General features: G+C 29.4%; 1 protein-coding gene across 1 annotated transcript; it reads left to right on the forward strand.

The window, feature by feature from the left end:
- Positions 1 to 8,845: 8,845 nt before the first annotated feature.
- Positions 8,846 to 17,346, forward strand: LOC120277972 (alpha-galactosidase-like). The gene is made up of 15 exons (XM_039284851.1): positions 8,846 to 9,020; positions 9,991 to 10,049; positions 11,269 to 11,325; positions 11,434 to 11,468; positions 13,610 to 13,713; positions 13,814 to 13,889; positions 14,204 to 14,262; positions 14,412 to 14,477; positions 14,820 to 14,903; positions 15,439 to 15,503; positions 15,598 to 15,680; positions 15,770 to 15,860; positions 15,966 to 16,015; positions 16,509 to 16,646; positions 17,144 to 17,346. The coding sequence occupies exons 1-15, from the start codon at positions 8,875 to 8,877 to the stop codon at positions 17,225 to 17,227; spliced, it is 1,197 nt and encodes a 398-aa protein (XP_039140785.1). The 5' UTR covers positions 8,846 to 8,874; the 3' UTR covers positions 17,228 to 17,346.
- The last annotated feature ends 4,551 nt before the right edge of the window (positions 17,347 to 21,897 follow it).

Raw genomic sequence — 21,897 nt, forward strand, 5'->3', positions numbered from 1 at the left:
TATATAGTCAAATTACTTTTTTCCCATGTTTTTTTTTGTTAATTTGTAACTCTTTTATTTATTTATTTATTTAATGTGGATAAATCACATATTCTAACACTTGACTTTTGACCGGAGGAAAATAAAATACTAATTTTTCTATTATTTTCAATAAGGGTGGTATTTAGTTTAATTTTCAAAGACATTTTTTTTTATCAATTTTTATGAAATAATTTTTATATAAAAATATTTTGGCTCAAGGTATGTGTATTTGAATTGTAATAACCAAAACACTAGCAATAATTGAATAAAAGATATATTTTTTTAATAGTAAACTTGAAGAAATTAAAAAATTTACTCAATTTTGATGGTAAAAAGTAGGAGAAACAAAAGTTGAGAGAGAGCGTCCACAAATTTGAAATCTGCATATTTCAGACGCACCTAGATGGCCATCCTCACACACATATACGAACAAAAAGATATTTCTTTGTTATTTGAGAAAATTAATTATAAATCTTTAAAAGTTTCAAAACTTCTTAGATAGATTCTTTGGCATTTGAATTTCTCAGACAATTTTTTTTTAATTTACTTATTTTTCAATCACTACAGCTCACATCGTCAGTTTATGCCATCTTACAATATGTACTTCATGTTTAATAAGTATATTTTTTTTGTTTAACATATATTGTGTGTTTACGTGTAACCATATAAGATTTCACTTAATATATTATATTTTCGTTTGATATTCGTTTTTTATGTTTAATATATGATCTTTTCGTTTAATATTATGTATTCTGAAAAAACTGAGGGGCATTTCAGTCAACATCAATTATTTTTATGATAGAAAGAGTAAGCTGTCAAAAAAAAAAAAGAAAAATCTTTTAGAAATACTCAAATTTGACTGTACTATTTCTGTATAAATGAAATTTGGAGTGATTTCTAAAGAATTTTCAGTTATAATATTAATTAATAAAAGTTAAATCATAAAATAAATATTAAAAAAATTCTAAAACGACGAATAAATAAATAAGTGGCTGAAATTATCAATATGAATGAAGTAATGGGGATATATATATATATATATATATATATATATATATATGAAAGCAAGATAAGATCACAACCCTAAAAACAAAAGAAACAAAAACTTATAATTAATTTTGGATTTATTAGAGGAAACCTTTGAACAAACGAATAAGGACACAAGTAACCGCGTTGAATAAAAATTTTATTATTTATATATTTATATTCATTATATATAAATGTCCAAAACACATCTAACACCTTGACATGCACGTCTCTTATGAATATCATCCAATGATTCTTAGATGAATGGAATGTCTTTGTCCTTCTTATCTTTAATCCCTTGATTCTTAATCCAACGGACATGATTTTATTTGATTTTATATAAATTAATATTGTCAAATATTTATATCTATTCTTTTTCTTTTTTTTTTGTTAAATGTCTCTAAAGATACTGAGAAATAAACTTAAATAGATAATTTGATTAATGTAACTTCATGTATTTGTCTCGGTGAAAATGACTTCAATTTTTCGCTTAACTTAATTTTTTTATAAAACATCCGACATTTTCTCTTGGTTTTTGAAGATATTTTGATGAACTCATATATTTCTTTTTTTTTCTTTTTTTTTTACATGTGTTTTCGAGCCGTGGACTAAGGATGATGGAAAAGGATAACCTCTCATATTATGTTATTATCTCATTGACCCATTTTATCTACCGATCACATGATAACATGTAGAATATGAAAAAAGAATTAATGTTTTTTTTTTGTGCCCATTTACATGCTTTCTTTCCCAAGTCTCATTATATCCCTTCTTTTGATTATCAAACCTAAGACTTAGGACAAAAGACATGCCAATAACTAGATAGGACATAAATATAAGTTGGGTTTCTTGTATAAGGTTGTTTTCATTTGAATCTCTTCTTTAATTATGTCTTATTTTTAATTTCTTTAATTTCTACATGTACTGATTATGGGTTATTTTTTCTTACAATTTTTAGTATATAAGTAGACTAGAAACTAATAAATATACCAATAAGTAAATCACAAAGGAAAAAAAATAAAAAAAGATCTATTTTAAAAAATATATAACTATATTATAAAGGGTAATTCTGCCTATTTATATACAATTGATATCATATATATGTTGTTGTTCTATATCAAACGTAAAATAAAATAACAAAATACTATTCAGGTGTACATCGAATAAAAGATATTTTTCCCCTACTTGTATCTCTCATATCTTATCCGCTCTTATCATATCATATTCATGGTATTCTATCTGGTCTTATCTTCACTAAATTGGCCCTTCAAGATATACATTATACATATATTGTTTGTATTGCAACAACTAGTTGATGTTCTATACAATCAGTATTATAAGAGTCAGGAGAGTCATGTTTCAGGGTTCATCGCATGTTGTAACAAGGTGTTGTAACCAGTGACAGACTGACAGAAGCATAAGAGAGAAGATTGTGTCAAATAATGTCAAAGGGGGAGATTGTTAGGTTTGAAGATTTGGATTGGCATTATATGACAAACCAAGAAATGACATGGTGAAGAAATGTGCGGTGGCAATGATGATTTGGTAAAAAAAAGAAGTGACAAGGAAGATGATGTGGCTAAATGCGTGATGGGCTAGAAGATCATAATGAAGGATTTTTGTTTAGAGATTTTCCTCTCATTGATTCAATTGTAGAATAACTATTTTTGGAAGGAGCATCAAGGTAAAGGGATCTTATCAAAAAGGGTAAGTTTTATCTTAGGTATAATTTTATCTATCTTTGGTAAGATCCGGAATGATAAATCATATCTTTGATAGACTCTTTTTACGAGAAATCTATTTTAAAGAGAGAGGAATTATTCTTTATTGAGAGAAAATCATCATGGAGTAAAAGATAGTAAGAAGGCTAGTTATGGATTGAGCTATTCAAGGAGATCGATTAAAGATTAGTTAAAGAATGATTAAAGATTAGTTGAGGATTGATTGAAGATTTGAATACCCAAGCATGGATAATTGAAGATTATGCTTGGAAGATATTGAAGGCTAAACTTGGATGAGAGAAGATCAAGTTTAATAATAATATATCCATGATTCAAACGAAGATCATATGGGAAGACCAATCTTGGACCTTTTGGAACCATTTTTGGTGAGATGGAGTTCACGCCTTGGTGGGTGCCACCCTCGAGAAAGGAGACTTGCTGAAATGACATGAGGAAGGAAGCGGTTGCAAGTAGGAGGAGCTCATGACGAGTCAACTGCTACTAAGCGAACTAAAAGAACCGGGAGATTGAAGGTGTCGCAAGTTCGGTTGCAACTGGGCTAAAACTCAATTATGTTCAGCAAGGTGGGTAATATTGCAACTGAGTGTTGCAACATCTAATTTTGAAAGGTGTCGAAGGTAAGAAACCGTGGAGAAGTCTAAAAGAGAAAAATCTATTGAGACATTGGTTCATCTATATAAGATATCCTGCTTGAAGATTTAAGATGAGCTACGTGAGAGAGACCCTTGGGTGAGGGTTGAGGAGAGTGGGCATTGGGCAATCTTAAGAGGGTTTTCTTTGTCATTGTAAGGGTGAGAGAGTGTGTTTGTACTCTTCATACCCAATCTCTTTTAGTTGATTGTTTCTTCGGCTTTGCCCCCCATATGTAAACAAGGGTTTGTCGAACTGGGTGACCATATTGTGTGACTTTTTCTTCCATGCTTGATTGTGCATGTGTGTGTTTTCATTATTAGTAAGTTTTAGCGAAAAACTTTTCACACATCTACCCCTCTAGAAGTGGTATCAGAGCTTAGTTGCCATTGTTTGATTTGGTTTCAAAGTCGGCGAGGTCCAAGTAGAGTTCCAACAATGGCTGCAAGAGAAGGAGCTTCGGTCACACGACCACTGCTACTTAACGGATCTAACTATCCTTATTGGAAGACACGTATGAGGGCCTTCATAAAATCCCTTGATGAGAATGCATGGACAGCGGTAGAAGAAGGTTGGTTATCTCTGATTGAATTAGATGCCAAGAAGAATGAGATTTAGAAAAAGAAGAGCAGATGGAGTCTAGAAGACATAAGTAGAGCTAATGCAAATGGGAAGGCACTCAATGCTATTTTCGAAGGAGTTGATGAAAATCAATTCAAATATGTTGCTATATGTGAATCAGCAAAGGAGGCTTGGGATATCTTTCAAAAAATACAATAAGGTACGAATTTTGTATGCATATCAAAACTTCAAATGTTAACTAGCAGGTTCGAGAATCTCAAGATGGAAGAAAATGAGACTATTGTCGTATTCAACTCCAAATTGATGGATATAGCAAATCAAGCATTTCAACTTGGTAAAAGATACTCAGATGAGAAGCTAGTCCAAAAGACTCTTAGGTCTCTATAAAAGAAGTTTGAAGCAAAGGGGCGGCAATAGAAGAAGCTCGAGACATCACGACTATGTGACTTGACGAGCTGATGGGTTCACTACAAGCATATGAGATGAACCAAAAGATGGAAAGAAAAGAAGAAGTCATGGCGCTAAAGGTTGAAGCTGGGATACAAAGGGTGTTGCAACATGCAGAATTACAACATGATGATGATCATGAAGGAGAAATTACACTTTTGTCCAAAAAATTACACAAGATGATCAGACAATATCAGATAGGAAATAGAAGGCCCTAAAAAGAAGACTCTAAGGAAGAAGAGAAGAAAAGTGATGAAGAAGAAATCTGCAAGAGAAGTAGAAACGTCAAATGTTGAGAATGTGATGGGATTGGCCATATTAGGAGTGACTATGCCAATACTTTGAAGAATAATAAAAAGACACTTAAAGCCACGTGGAGTGATGAGTCCGAAGAAAGCCAGGTAGATGATGAAGAAGATTTAGAAAGTCTGACCAGTCATTATATTCGTTTTTTAGCAATATTCTCTAGCAGGAACAAAAGTGTTGCAAACAGTGTTGCAACATCATATACAACATCTGAAGACGTTGACAAAAACTGTGAAGAAATAAGTGAAAAGGATCTACTATTAGGATATGAATTGATGCTGAAGAGATTTGACCAGATGATTTTACCGTACAAATTAAATGTCTTGAAAAAGAGAAAGAAAGTATACAAAAGAAGCTAACAAAATGTGAGAAGAAGTTGATTCATGCTGAGAAAACGGTTGTCTCCATGAACAAAGGAAAAGCTAAACTCTATGAAATTCTATCTGTTCAAAGACCTCTAAAATTAAAATCTGGCATGGAGAATCGTCAGGAGTAAAGAAGGACAAATTAGAAAAAGTCTTTGTAAAATCTCAACTCCAACAAAAGATAGAAGTCAAGTCAAGAAAAGAAGCTTCTATCTGTTTCTTTTGTAAAGAAAATTACCATATACGTCTCATGTGCAATAAATTAAAAGAATATTTGAAGAGTGGAAGAATACTTAGGTATACAGAAAGGACAGTCAGAAGAAGAATTAATGGAGATTTTTTGATAATCAAACAAATATGCGTTAAGAAAGATGATAAGATCATCAAACATCTAGGTACAACAACAAATTATGCAAAAAGGGTTGTTGACCAAGTGTTTCAAATGTCAAAACATGAGAAGATACTCAAGTGGATGAAAAGCCCAGGAGTTGTGTAAATTTTGTTTTTCAAAAAAAAAAAAATATAAAAAATTTGAGAAAAGATTTAGTTTTCAAAATTAGTTATTACGGCCTGGAAAAGGTATTTGATTGGTTACAACTTCCTTTGTTTGAAAGAAGGGTTTTCCAAACCCTAAAATCAATTTCCAAAAAAAAGGGAGAGGGTCACAGAAGATGAAAAGAGAAGAAATCAAGATGAAAGTGAAGAGAGTTGCCCGTAGGTTTCCAAAGAAGCAAAGGAGAACGATTGATCCATCTTAGACAATTGAGAAACCGGGTAATGGAAGCAATTTTAGTTCAAAAGCAGTTGAAGACTTATCAAAGGTGAACATCCCGTATGAAGCTCTTGTACCTTTGAATAAGGCTTTTTTGAAACCTACTAAAGAATAAATGAGGGACCTAATGGCCTGGCTCTCTAGACGTCTACCATAGTTCTTCAAAGAGAAACAAAAAAGCCTGTGAATCAGCCCTGATAGGTAAGTCATCTGAAAATGATCCCTATGGTTGGATGAATGATGCTTTCCTTGGAATTTTCAAAGGAGAAGAAAATAAGAGAATGGAAGAACAGAAGGAGGGTTCCTTCAAGATCAACATTATTGGCTCTACTTCAAATATTTCAAATACATTATACATATATTGTTTGTATTGCAACAACTAGTTGATATTCTCTACAATCAGTCTTACAAGAATCAAGAGAGTCATGTTTCACGATTTAGCACATGTTATAACAGAGTGTTGTAACCAATGACAGACTGGCAGAAGCATAAGAGAGTAGATTGTGTCAAATAATGCCAAAGTAGAAAATTGCTAGGTCTGAAGACTTAGATTGACATTATATGACAAACCAAAAAGTGACATGGCGAAGAAATGTGACGTGGCGAAGAAATGTGACGTGGCAATGATAACTTGGCAAAAAGGAGAAGTGACAAGGAAGATGTTGTGGCTAAATGCATGATGGGCTAGAAGATCATAATGAAGGATTTTTGTTTAGAGATTTTCCTCTTATTGGTTCAATTGTAGAATAACTATTTTTGGAAGGAGTATCAACGTAAAGGGATCTCATCAAAAAGGGTAAGTTTTATCTTAGGTATGATTTTATCTATCTTTGGTAAGATCCGGGATGATAAATCATATCTTTGGTAGACTCCTTTTATGAGAGATCTATTATAAAGAGAGAGGAATTATTCTTTATTGAGAGAAGATAATCATGGATTAAAAGATAGTAAAAAGGCTATTTATGGATGGAGCTATTCAAGGAGATTGATTGAAGATTAGTTGAGGATTGATTGAAGATTTGAAGACCCAAGCATGGATGATTGAAGATTATACTTGGAAGATATTGAAGGCTAAACTTGGATGAGAGGAGATCAAGTTTAGTAACAATATATGTATTATTCAAACGAAGATCATATGGAAAGATCAAACTTGGACCAAGTTTGGAAAGAAGATCTGTATATCTTTTGGAACTATCTTTGGTGAGATGGTGTTCGCACCTTGGTGGGTGCAACCCTCGGGAGAGGGGACTTGCTGAAATGACGTGAGGAAAGAAGTGGTTACATGCAAGAGGACCTCGGGATAAGTCAGCTGCTATGAAGCGAACTGAAGGAATCGCGAGGTTAAAGGTATCACAAATTCAGTTGCAACTAGGCTAGAACTCAGTCATGTTCAGCAAAGTGGGCAGTGTTGCAACTAGGTGTTGCAACATCTAACTTTGGAAGGTGTCCAAAGTAAGAAGCCGCGGCGAAGTCTAAAAGAGGAGGATCTATTGAGACATTGGTGCGTCTATATAAGATACAATGTTTGAAGATTTAGGATAAGCTATGCAAGAGAGACCCTTGGGTGAGGGTTGAGGAGAGTGGGCATCAGACAATCTTTACAGGGTTTTCTTTGTCATTATAAGGGTGAGAAAGTATGTTTGTACTCTTCATTCCTAACCTCTTTTAGTAGGTTGTTTCTCTGGGCTTTGCCCCCCAGATGTAGGTAAGGGTTTGCCGAGCTGGGTGACCATATTGTGTGACTATTTCTTGCATGCTTGATTGTGTGTGTGTGTGTTTTCATTATTAGTAACTTTGAGCGAAAACTTTTCACACACTTACCCCTCTTGAACTAACACATTTGATAGACATCACTTTGGCAGATAGAACTAATACCCCTGAAACTTGTAAAGTAACTAAATTCATATTTATTAATAATAAGTAAAAATAATTAATGTTATTTTTGAATAATTTTTTATTACACAAAAAATCATGCAGAACTCATTTTCAAAATTTGTTGTTCAACAACCATTAATTGGTGTAGTAGAATATTATAAGAATGGTGAATGGACAGTCTCAATATCGAATCTCTGGGTTGACAGTATTGTTGCAATACTATGTATGCATTATACACTGTAACTCGGTTTATTTCTTGAGATTTCTTTTGGGTATACACATAGTATGAACTTACACTGTAACCCAGTTTGATTCCTGAAATATCTTCTAGGCATGCACATAGTATGACTTTAATCAGACTATATAATGTTTGGCAAAGTTAATAAATTCTAACCGGGTCGTTAAGCTGTTGTAACTAGTACACCACCATACTAATCTATCTTTTGACACCCTCTTTGTTGCGGTGACATTTGTTACCTTCGTATAAAAAAAAATTGTGGTTCTTTGTTTTAAAATATATAACAATTTTTAATCACAATCAATGGTTTAAAGTTTGTTCAGTTTAGCACCGGGAATTTTACTCTATTTTTATTTATAATAAATTATTAATAATCCATCATGAGTTACAAATAATTTTATTAATAATTTCTAAAGATATTATTAATAATATCACTTTTCATGGGTCGGACCAGACGTCACGTACAACAGGCTCCACACGCAATCCTGAGACCGACCGTACCCACACCGTCGATCATCAATGTTTGTACAAACAGCATAACACCTTCCAAAACAAACACCAAATAAAAACTCGCCACGTAATCCAAAAACAAATGTGGCAAATCCCCATTGCTTCAAACCCAGACTTGCTGTTCAATTTCAGACAGTGAATCCAAGGAATAAGAAAATGGCGCAATACGTGAGAAGCCAACTAGCACGCAATTTCGAGAAGATTATCTAAAAGAAATTCAAAGGACTAAAAAGCAAAATAATAAAAAGAAGGTTCAAAGTGCAAAACAGCCACAAGGGTTTATATATATATAAGAAGGCTCTCTATAGAGTACTAACAAAGAACACAGCTTCTTCTTTTCAGAAAGACATAGAGAGAGAGATGGCATGGAGTGGAGGAGTGCTGCTTGGATTCATGATGCTATGGACGGTGGTGATGGCAGGGAGGATGATCAGTGATGGAGAATCAATGGCTGGGAGAAGAAGAGAGCTTATTGATAATGGCCTTGCCAAAACTCCTCAAATGGGGTACTGAATTATCATATATATATATATATATATATATATTATCTTGTTTTGAAGTTATGTTTTTCTCTTTTTGGTTTTTTTATTGTAATATAATCTAAGCAAGCAAAATATTTGTTGAGTTTGAGTTCATGCATGCATATCTGTGCAGTGTTTATTTATCTCTTTGTTGTTTTCTGTGTTTTTACTCTAAAGAAATCAAGGTATATATATATATATATATATATGTGTGTGTGTGTGTGTTTACAATAAAGTCTATTTTTCTCCTTCTCTTGATTCTATTATTACTCATGGTTTATTTTTATTTTTTAGTTTGTGATAAATGAATGAGAAGAGTCCGACACTAGTGTGTGTCAATGTTACCTTTATTTTTGCATCTTCTTCATCATCTTTCTCACTACTTTTTCTCCAAATTAACAACCCATGCATACATCGTTATCACCCTTGACTACTTCTTCTTCTTCTTTTCTTCTTCTTTTCTTTTATTATTATTATTATTATTATTATTATTATTATTATTGTAATCACACTTTTTTTTTTTATAATTTAAGAATCAATTAATTATACATTCTTTGGTATGATTTGAGGATCAATCAATTATCTAAAGATAGTAATTGTAATATTCTCCTTTATTTAGTTTCCTATTGTTATTACTAGACTCTTGTATAAATAAATATATCATTGTATTATCAAACACACAATCAATGAAAAATATTTCTTTATCTTTGTCTTTCAATTATAAAATGTGTACTAACCACAACAAACACGTATAGAAAAAGAATTAAAATTTCAGACTCTCACATAAGAGTCATATATTTTAACCATTCGATCCACTGGCTATTGTGATGATGATTTTTGTTTTTTTTCTATATATAAAATATATAAACATATGCTTATATTTACTTATATATAAATGTAAATAAGTTTTGAATTAATGATTGAATAAATTGAGGTGGTGAGTGTTGTAATGTAGGTGGAATAGTTGGAACCACTTCTATTGTGGCATCAACGAGCAACTCATCAAGGAAACGGGTTCTCTCTTTTTTCCTTTTCTTCTTCTTCTTCTTTTTATTTTTATTTTTTTATTAACCACTTTTAATTTTTCCTTATGTTTTCACCTTGTTTTCCCCCACTATAACATTCCACAACCACTATATATTTTGTACATGTATATATATATATATATATATATATAGTTTTTCTCTAATAAAGGAAGTAACTTTTTTAAGCCTCTTTTGCATCTCTAAATAATTGACTTCTAGCTACGTGAAAGTTGCCGCAATGATGTGTATAGCTACATATATATTGTGAAACTAGTTGTTAGATTTTATGGCCCTCTCTCACTCTATATATATACTATATATATATATGTATATGCTAGAATATTTATACATGTATATGTATGTGGACCTACATTTTTTAAGTTTACTCCACCACCTTTCTTTCTTTTCTTAGATATACATAGTTGTGGTGCTTAAGGTTTTTTGTTTTTAAATAAATTTCCTTTTGATAGTTCAGTTTCCAATGAGATTCTGTCCTTTTTCTCTCTGTCTTTGTCTCTAGGTAGTCCAAACGTTTATATTTATTTATTTATTTTTTTTATTTTTTTTTGTTTTTTATTGTTGTTTCCTTCCAATATCTCATGTCTTTATACCTACAAAATAATAATAATAATAATAATAATAATAATAACAAGAAGAAGATACTATAATATTATGTTTTAAAGATTTGGTATTAAAACTTAAGAATGATCTTTAGATGTCATTGTTGATTATTTTTTAATTACTAAATTGTAGATTATAATCTCTCCCTCTCTAGGTAGTCAAAATGGTTACAATTATATATAATAATAATAATAATTATTATTATTTATTTATTTGTCTTTAGTTTAGTGTGGATTTGAACGTAGATTGACCACAATGACTTAATCATGTCACATGCTAGAGTTAATTATGGGCATCCTTTTATTTTTCTTATATTTTTTAATATATATTATATATCATTTTCAAAATATTAGGTAGATGCTAAATTAATAATAAAATAGTTTCTTTTAAAAACCATATTCACTTTTAAGAGTAAAACTTTAGTCACAATTAATTTTGTCAATTTCTATCCATAAATAAGTGAATAAATAAATAATGTGATTAAATTATTCATAAGATTTAGTTATGAATAAATTACATTATTAATATAATTTAAATAAAAATTTGAGATCATTATAATTTTTTTTATTTTTGTTTTTTTAATGCAGCTGATGCACTGGTGTCAACAGGGCTCTCTTCACTTGGCTATCAATATGTTAACCTAGGTTTACATATATATATATATATATATATATATATATATATTTAAAAAAATTTATCCTTTTTTTTTAATTATTTTTTGATTTATTTTTTATTTATTTTACAAATATTAGATGACTGCTGGGGTGAATCAGACAGGGACTCGGAGGTATTTTTCATGCTCTTTTAATTTCTGGCTTTTTTTTTGTTATAAGTGTCTTGATTTTTATAATTAAAAAATAATATTTATTATAATATTTTTTTATGAAAGCTCTTGATTCTCTTAATTTTTCATTATTTAGAAAAATTATTAAATTATCTGAAAATTATTACTCATAATGTGTTGTTTAAATTTTTATCACAATTATATATAGAAACAAATTTACTATCAAATGCCCTTTGGTCCAGTGACACTAGTTTCACTGTAAAAGGCATGATTTGCTAAATACTCATTGTCTGAATTTGAAATATATTTGATATAGTGACACTACCACAGATCTCTGTTTGTGGAAGCAGATTTGTAACTCAATTTCCGTGTTGGTCAGGTTAAGATGCACAGGAGGGCATATATTGCCTCATGTGTGCATGCCCCCGATAGGAATTACGTTTGTCGTATTTATAAAAGAAAAAAAAAACATATTTATTAAGTTACTCAAAATAATCATCTTTGTTTGTTCTAACTTTACATGATTCAATATCTTAATCCATACCAAAAACATACCAGCCTATAATCGATTTTATTTTTGATAACTATCTAAACCCCATGAACACACTTTTAGAATAAAAAAATAAAAAAATAAAAAAATAAAAATATAAAGAAAAAGAATCTACTAAAACCCTAACCCTAAATATAAAGAGACAAAAAAACAGTCTACAAATGTGAGCTGGCTTCTAGTAGTCCTTGATATTCTTATTCAAAGATATATTGTCTCCTTTTCCACATAAGACAGACCATGAGCTTCATATTAATCAGAACATGTTGTTTCAAGTCTTTAGGGGCCATGTTTTCATGATTTGGTGATTTGGAGCTGTCAATGGGACCTTATTTCGATCAAGTTTGTTCACCAAATCTTCATATAATTAATGACAATATTACTTTATATGTATATCATATAAATATTGATCAACAAATAAAACTACCTTTTAATAAAAAAAAAACAAATAAAACTAACTTGTTTTAGAACATGCAATTAAAAATCCAACTTAATTGTTTTTTTCTTTTTGTTAATTATTATTTGTAATATACATATATGCACATGTTAGTTCATCAAAACTTCATATATATATATATATATATATTGATTGAGAAATAAAACTAATTCTTTTTAAAACATATAGTTGGAAATCCAACTTGATTGTTTTTTTTTCTTTTTGTTAGATATTATTTGTAATTATATATATACATACACACATATGTGGTTTATATTTATACAATATATATTGATCGATATATAAATCTAACTTTAAGAAAAAAAAAATATACAGTTCAAAATCCAACTTGATTATTTTTCCATTTTGTTTGATATTATTTATAATATATACATACACACATTACACATATGCTGGTTTATATTTATATAATATATGTATCAATCAAGAAATAAAATTAATTATTTTTGAGACATATATAGATGAAAGTTCAACTTGATTGGTTTTCTATTTCTTGTTCGTTTGGCATCATTTGTAATACTCGCGTGCACGCATACATGCATGTTTATCAAATCTTCATATAATTAATGACAATATTATTTTGTATTTATATCATGTATATCTCGATTGAGAAATAAAATAAACTCTTTTTAAAATTTACAGTTGAGATTTCAATTTTATTGATTATTCTTTCTTTTTGTCCAATATTATTTGTAATATATACACACATTGGTTCATCAAATTTTTATATAACTAGTGAAAATATTACTTTGTATTTATATCATTTCTATCTCGATCGAGCAATAAAACTAATAATAATTTTAAAATATAAAGTTGAATAATCAACTTTATTATTATTATTATTATTATTATTATTATTATTATTATTATTATTATTCAGTTCGATGTTATTAATTTGTGTATATATATCTATACATATATGGAGTGAAAAATAAAAATAGCTTTTTAACCATTAAATCTTGGTATCATTTAAAATGTATTACTTAGAATGCAGGTTTTTTTTTTTGTAATATTGTCTTTCATGTATGAGTTGATGATTATCAATTGGCAATGAGTTTAATTTATGTTGTTATTTATTTATTTATTTTTAAAAATAAAACTTAACTTCTTTTTTTTTAATATTTTGGACTTGATAATCAGGGGAATTTGGTTGCTAAAGGATCAACCTTCCCTTCAGGAATAAAATCACTTGCAGATTATATGCATGACAAAGGCCTCAAGCTTGGGATATACAGTGATGCAGGGTAATATATATATAGATATATATTGAAATAAATAAATAAATAACATTTAAAATAATGATTAAAATAAAAAATACATGAAATGTTTGTGAATAAATGACAGGAGTCAAACATGCAGCAAAACTATGCCTGGTTCTCTTGACCATGAAGAGCAGGATGCCAACACCTTTGCCTCTTGGGTAATATATATATATATATATATATACATATATTATTAATTTTAAATTATTAATTTTATTTTATAAAAATATGAAACAAGCATGCACCTTATTTATTTTGAAAAGAAATTTTGATGAATTTCTGATTTAAACTCTCGATTTTTTAATTTGAAAGAGAATGAAATACCAACTCTCCTATAGTAAAAAATTATTTTTTGGTTTTATATTTAACTTTTATTTTATTTATTTCAAACAAAACTTTAAGTATGATAATTTTTTTTAATTGTGTTAAATTTGTTATATATAAATGTAACAATCTGGTTTGGGTTTTTTAGGGAGTGGATTATTTGAAGTATGATAACTGTTATAACCCTGGGACAAGTCCACAAGAGAGGTAATATATATATATATATATATATATATATATATATATATATATATAATAAAATATTTTTTATAATATCATTACACTTTGGTTCAGTTAATCATGTTTAATTATATTAATTTTATATGATTGTGTTTAAAAAAAACAAAAAAAAACAGATATAATACTATGGGCAAGGCACTTCTCAACTCTGGCAGAAACATTTTGTTCTCTCTGTGTGAATGGTATGTTTATTTTTATATTTTTCATGAAAATATATATATTTTTGAATTATGTATGAAAATAAATTCCTTCTATATAAAAAAAATTAAAAGTAATATCTAATATATTAATATTGTAAAATATGATTTTTTTTTTTAATTTAATTCTTTATATTGCGATTATATATATTTATCTGGTACCCTCAAAATCACTTGCAATTAATTTAAAACTATATTGAATATTTTGAAAATATAAAAATTAAAGCCAACAGTGAAACAAAATTGTAATAACAAAATATTTATAATTAATCATTTTATTTTTATATAATTAATAATTAATGATTAAATGAAAATGATGATGGGCAGGGGACAAGAAAATCCAGCAACATGGGCAAATGGTGTTGGTAATAGTTGGAGAACAACTGGTGATATTGAAGATAATTGGGAAAGGTATACCATTTTAAATTATTATTATTATTATTATTATTATTATTATTATTATTATTATTTTAATAAATGCGGACAAATGTTGAAATGAGCTTTTTTAAGTATACCACTTACCCTTATTCTACACAGTAGGGATTGGATCCTTGGTCTTTGCCTGGTTGCCAATAAATTATTATTATTAAAAAAATTACTAAAATTTCATATAAATTTTTATTATGATCACATAGTCCCTCATATTTTTTTATTTACATTTTAGTTTTTATTTTTGATTTTTTAAATTTGAACCGGTTATTAATATTTTTGATAGAATAGAAAAAAATATCTAAAGTATTGTCAAGAGGGCAAAATAAGGGTAATTTTGTAATTTTAATATAATTTTGGATTTAAAGTGGAAATTTTGAAAATGAGGGATGTTTAAAAATGCGATAAATTTGAAGGAATTTTTTTTTTTAAAAAAGAATTTACATTTAGTTTTCTCTTTTAATAATTTGAAATCAATTTATTTATGACTAACTTTTTAAGATAAATTATTGTGTAGCATGTTATCAAAGGCTGATGAAAATGATCAATGGGCTTCCTATGCTGGTCCTGGTGGATGGAATGGTAACTTTTCATTCCTATTTTACCCTTCTCCTTAATTAATTATCTTAAATTTTATCTAATTAATTAATTAATTAATTAATTTTTAACTATTTAGATCCTGATATGCTTGAAGTGGGCAATGGTGGAATGACAACAGAAGAATACCGTGCCCATTTTAGCCTTTGGGCTCTAGCTAAGGTATATAAAATACAAGCATATATATATATTATATGTAAAATAAATGTTTAAAATTTATAAGGGCATTTTGGTAAATGAATCTCTGCCAGGCTCCACTCTTGATTGGTTGTGATGTGCGTTCAATGAGCAGTGAAACTAAAGATATACTTGGTAACTCTGAGGTCATTGCAGTCAATCAAGGTATTATTATTTATTATTATCTTTTCATCATTTCATATATATATAATTTAAGGAATTACTAATAATATTAGATGACTAATTATTCTTATTATTTTGTCTTAATAGATGGACTTGGTGTTCAAGGAAGGAAAGTGAAATCTAATGATGGCTTAGAGGTCTGCTTTCCTATATATATAATTATATAAAACATTATATATTAAAAATAAATAATTTATATCAAGAGAGGAAAAGAATAAATATAAGTATATCAAGAAAGAAAAAAAAAAACTTTATGTTTATTAATTATAAAAAAAAAGTTTTTCTCTCATTGTATTAGTAGATATATTTTCTCAATTAATCTAAAAAATATAATTTTATATAATAATTATATTTTTTTTTTTTACAAATGTGAACAAGTAACGTGTCAGAACAGACACATGTGTGGAGTGTCATCACAAACTCAACAACACATGTGTCATTACAAACTCAATAACACATGTGCCATCATCTTACGTAAACTAAAATTTGAATTTGTCTTTTCAATGAGATACGGATATTTTACACAAAAGACTTGATGTCAATAGGCCAAACGGTCATCGGCAATTATATTTTAAAATTTTTATATTATTTATTTATTTATTTATTAATTTATTTGTGAAAAAAAATTAGGTATGGGCAGGAGCATTGAGTGGTGGAAGAGTGGCAGTTGTGCTTTTGAATAGAAGTGGTTCACAAGCTTCAATTACTGCTGACTGGTCTGATATTGGACTCCAATCAAGTCAAGCTGAAGTTAGAGATCTTTGGGAGGTCAGTCCAAATTACCTTTTTGCCCTCATTATTACCTAAAAAGACAATTTTATCCTTCACTTCTTTGCTCTCTTTCCTTTTCTCTTCGGGGTAAAATTGTATTTTGAGTATATAAATATTTTTTTAATAATGTAACTATATACACATACTTTTACCCTCATTCTCAACCCAAAAACCAATATTACTCTTTCACTTCTTTTTTTCCTTTACAACCTTTTTCAGGCCTCTATTTTTTTTATAAGGGTATAATTCAATTTTGACTATAAAAATATTTTCTTCATAATAATAAATAAGAAGAAGAAGAAAACTATATATTTACTTTTTAGCCCATTATCAACCAAAAAAGACAATTTACCCCTCACTTTCTCTTTTGTCATTCCCTATTTGTTTATGCTTTTTTTTTTGCTATAAGGATAACATTGTATTTTGACTATCATATATATATATATATTCACATTTGAGTCTTAGTATTTAATAATTTTGATTTATAATTTCAGCATTCGACTTCGAAAGCAGAAGGACAAATCACAGCGACTGTGGATTCTCATGCTTGCAAGATGTATGTTTTGACGTCGAAGTGAAAATTTTATGTTTTTGAATAAAGTGGAGAAAAAAATGCAAAAAAATCTACTAGCAACAAAAAAAAATGGAAGTTGTTCTAAACATGTAAACTTCCTAGGTCTTCCCAGCATGAAATAAAATGAAAATAATAAATATTTTCTTATTTCAACCCTTCTTCACACTTCAATTTTATTATGTCTGAAAAGTTTAATTTATAATAATATTAATGTTTTATAAAATAAATAATATATAAATTATGTTCTATCAACTATATTTTTTTTAGTAATTATGATTTAGCGAGTCAAATGGTTTGGTGAGTAAAAGAGAGTGAAGATGAGGTTTAAAATTTTTTAAATCACTTCTAGAGATAAAATGTAGACCAAATTAATTAAAATAGACTTGCATTAGAGGAGAGAATTGAAACATTACAATAATTAACAAAATATTAAAATAAAAAACTAAAAATTGCATTTTCGACTGAGAACAAATTGAACATAAACCATTACAAAATTAATTTCTAATCAAACAAAAAATAATTATGAATCCCTCTCCACACATACCTTTCAATCTTCTTTTCCTCTGCATCACAAACCAAAAACCAAAAACCAACAAACTCAAACCTTGAATCAAAATTCAAGCAAAAATATTTAAATAAAAAAAAATGGTATTTGAGCTATTCTTCTCTCCAATCTAATACTTGTCAACAAAAATGAAACAAACAAAATGAATCAAAATTTAATGAAATAAATAAATAAATAAATAAACCAAAAACAGAAAGTGGTACCTTTCTTGGGCTCATTCTTCTATCTAATCTCATACCCCTTGTGAACAAAAACCGAAAACCAAAACCCTACTCAAACTTTGAATCAAAATTCAAGAAAAAATAATGAAGAAAAATAATACCTTTCTTCATCTTACATTCTCCCTAATCTTATATCTCCTATGAAATAAATTTTTCACAGTTTGTTGGATGAACCACGCAGAGATTCTTTGCCCTGGAGAACTTAGAGGTATTGGAGCTTTGATCGAGAAGCTGATTCTAGCTCCAATGTGTTGATTAAGAAACAACAAAACCTCATAAAGGTTTTTGAACCTACACATCTTAAAAGCCTTGATCAAAAGCAAGCTGGGGTTCTGGCAACTGCCTATTGGGGAATAGTGCTTGATGTGGATTATGTACATCTATGCTTGCTTGAGGTGGGAGAGATGTTTAGATTGTTATTATGTAATATAACAATATAATGTGTCACGCCCTGACCCACGGGCCCGACATGTGACAATCGCCACGATAACCCAAGGAGGGGTACACACACCACTCAACCATGGAGTCACCTCAAGACTAACAAAATCCTTGGGTTTCCACAATCATGATCACAAATATCAATAATACATAATATATAAGGATTGAAGTACAATACTAGTACAAAGGAAGCAACACAACCAAAACATGATAATAGAGGTCAAAAAATATACTGGTCACAAATACAACAAGGTTTTCAAAAGGAATAGACAATATACAAATCATGCATATAGAGTGTCAAGCACACTAGTGGATCCATGTCTTTATACAATGCAACATGTTCAAAAAGAAAAATACATAAGATTGGCAATAAAGGGATAGATAGACAATGCCTAGCACTCCGCCTCATCACAACACTACTGGTCGCTAGAGCCTGGAAGGGAAAGAGAGGGTGATAACTAAAGTCTCTCAGTGAATGGGTTAGTACAATTCTAAAATATTATAAAAACAAGTCGATGAATTGTTAATAACCAAACTTTTACAATAATACATATAGCTCTGAATAATTTAGCATGTATATAACAACATATATATGTATATGAGAAACATCGTTAACATAAAAGGTTTATTTAACTCAAATAAGGGTTTTCATGTTTAAAAATTCATAACCGAGCATAATACGAGTTTTTAATACATTACACCATAGAACTCATCATAAAACCCATTTTTCTTTTCATGAGTATATAAGGGATCAAAATAAATAGAATTCATCACAAGAAACATGATTTTCAGAAATACCATGTTTACATCTTGATCAATCAATCAATGGTCTAGAAAACCCTCTAAATTATAGCCATGACAGCGGCTAAGTTCAGAGCCGTCAAGGCCCTTATGTCCTTATCGTTAACCCATGTGGTCCGTGTGGTGACTTTGGACCCCCAATGCACATCAAGTCAGAGCTTTACTCGCCACTTAAGGTGGATAAATAAAACCTGATCCTCCACAACACCTCTATAGGCTGGCCTGTGAGAACCCCCTACTACAGTAGGTGGGTTACAACCCATCACCATCAAAACCACCCGTAGGTGTATCAATAATACCATCCACATAAATTATATCACATGGTCCTTGTCTAGAACGATATTCACATGTTGGGAATGAGCATCATTTCTATATGCATCAATGCTGAAAATATAATATGTGTATAAAGTTTTATACTTTATTTCAACAGTCATAAGTATTTTCGTTAAACATCAATGGTTTTGCTCATAATTCAAAATAGTATAGAAGTTTATTTCCAAACCGATCAAAGCATCAATTTATGATGATAAAACTATGGAAAACTCACAAATAAAGCAAATGAGGATTTTTAGGTAATACTCTAAGGTAGTGTTTGTTTCAAGGGATTTGGAGTTACATGTAAATCCAAATCCCTTATCTTTTTAAAATCCGGTGTTTGTTTTGATGTATTTCATTTTTCATGTGCTTTGGAAATCCCATCATTGAGGGATTTTGGTTTACGGTCAAAATGACCGTAAAACCAAATCCCAGGAGTTCAAAACCAGTATATATGCATATGTATATATACATATATATATACAGAAATCTATATGTATATATATACATATATACACATATACATATATACACATACATATACATACATATATACATAAATCTATACATATACACATATACATACACATACACACATATACACATACACATATATACATATACACATATATGTATATGTATACACATACATATACATATATATATACATAAATCTATACATACACACATACACATATACATATATACACATATATGTATGCACATACATATACATACATATATTTATATATACATACATGTATGTATATACATTCCCTAGATATACTTATATATAGTATGTTTACATATACAAATACACATATATATATGTATATATACACAAATATATACATATACATATATGTATATGTATATATATGTATATATGTATATATGCATATACGCAGACATATCCATACACTTATACACATGTTTTCCAATTCTAGAATCCTTCCAAACAAACATAAAATCTTATAATACAGTAATTCCAGTTACATCCAACCAAACACAAGATTTGATTGCACTGTATTTTGAAAGCCAAGTATTTCCAGTTACATTGTAACTAGAAATCCACTGCATTTAGAATTACATCCAACCAAACGCTACCTAATAGAATTATGCAATCATGTAACCCACTCACCACTTTTGTGATTTAAACCCCGGTTGCGCTACTCCTCCGCCGGCTCCTTGCCTCGAGCCAAGCTTTCACCACCTAGTCAAAATATAACCACACACACACTTAAAACAAGAAGAAGAATTAAGCAAAGGAAAACATAAATGAAACCCTAAGCTTAACTATGCAATGAAACCCTAACAAGACCTAGGGTTGGCTCAAAACTGGATTCCAAGGTTTCCAAAGAGTTCCAAAGGGTGATTGGCTTTAATACAAACCAAGGAAGCAAGGAAACAAGCGAAACAAGCAAAACTTACCGGTGTTACAGTAATGCTACAATGATCATGAACTCTAGCAATAAATGGTTCAATGCTACACTTGATTTTTGAAGATCACCAATGAAATTCAGCTTCCCAAGTTCTAACAACACCAAGTAGAAGGAATAATAACAATTAAATACTTTCTCAAGATCACAATCTTAACCCTAGCTCCATTCATCCATCCAACCAACAAAGAAGACAAAGGGGAAGAATGCAAACTTCTAAACTCAAGGAGAGGGATGGATCCGAAGCTCTAACTTGAAAGAACAAGTGGCAACTAAGCCTCTTTTCGAATAAAACTTCGAGTCGACACATACGAAAAAGACCGAAACACCACATAATATATGATTAATTACACATATACCTATATAATAAAACAATGATATTTTAAAAGATATGGAGGCCACAATTAAAAAAAAAGGCAAAGCAGAAGCTAATGGAAAAGTCACATGTGCCTCTTTTAATGATATTTAATAACAATTATCATGACAACAATGACAGTAACAAAGACTTACATAATTTTCTAATGAGAGGGAAAGAGATGGGATGGAGTAATTGCTTATGAGGCTATAGGGCACTAAATCAAGAATTTATGTTTGTCAAGGATAAATATATATGGATTGAGAGTAAATAATTAAAATGATCATGTGGAACACCACTCTCTATTAAGAATGTACCACGTGTCAATTATGGAGACCATTATGATGAAATTAACATTATATATAGATGTATAAATGTATAGATGATTCTACTTAGTATTATATTGTAATGTGTAGATAGAATGTTCATTGATTAAGGCATAAGCACATGTGATTAATGCATAAACACATGAATGGATGGAAAGAAGGGTTCATTTACTTTGGTAAGTTTTTTATTATTCCAATGAGTATGCTAAAGTCA

This window comes from Dioscorea cayenensis, chromosome 2 (genome assembly GCF_009730915.1).
Source record: "Dioscorea cayenensis subsp. rotundata cultivar TDr96_F1 chromosome 2, TDr96_F1_v2_PseudoChromosome.rev07_lg8_w22 25.fasta, whole genome shotgun sequence".
Lineage (NCBI taxonomy): Eukaryota > Viridiplantae > Streptophyta > Magnoliopsida > Dioscoreales > Dioscoreaceae > Dioscorea > Dioscorea cayenensis.

What these genes read in the sequence shown, in the direction of transcription:
- LOC120277972 (XM_039284851.1), top strand. Translation starts at nt 8,875, where the DNA reads ATGGCATGGAGTGGAGGAGTGCTGCTTGGATTCATGATGCTATGGACG. An exon ending in GGGATATACAGTGATGCAGG is followed by an intron (nt 13,714 to 13,813) that starts GTAATATATATA and finishes AATAAATGACAG; the next exon opens with GAGTCAAACATGCAGCAAAA. An exon ending in ATTGAAGATAATTGGGAAAG is followed by an intron (nt 14,904 to 15,438) that starts GTATACCATTTT and finishes ATTATTGTGTAG; the next exon opens with CATGTTATCAAAGGCTGATG.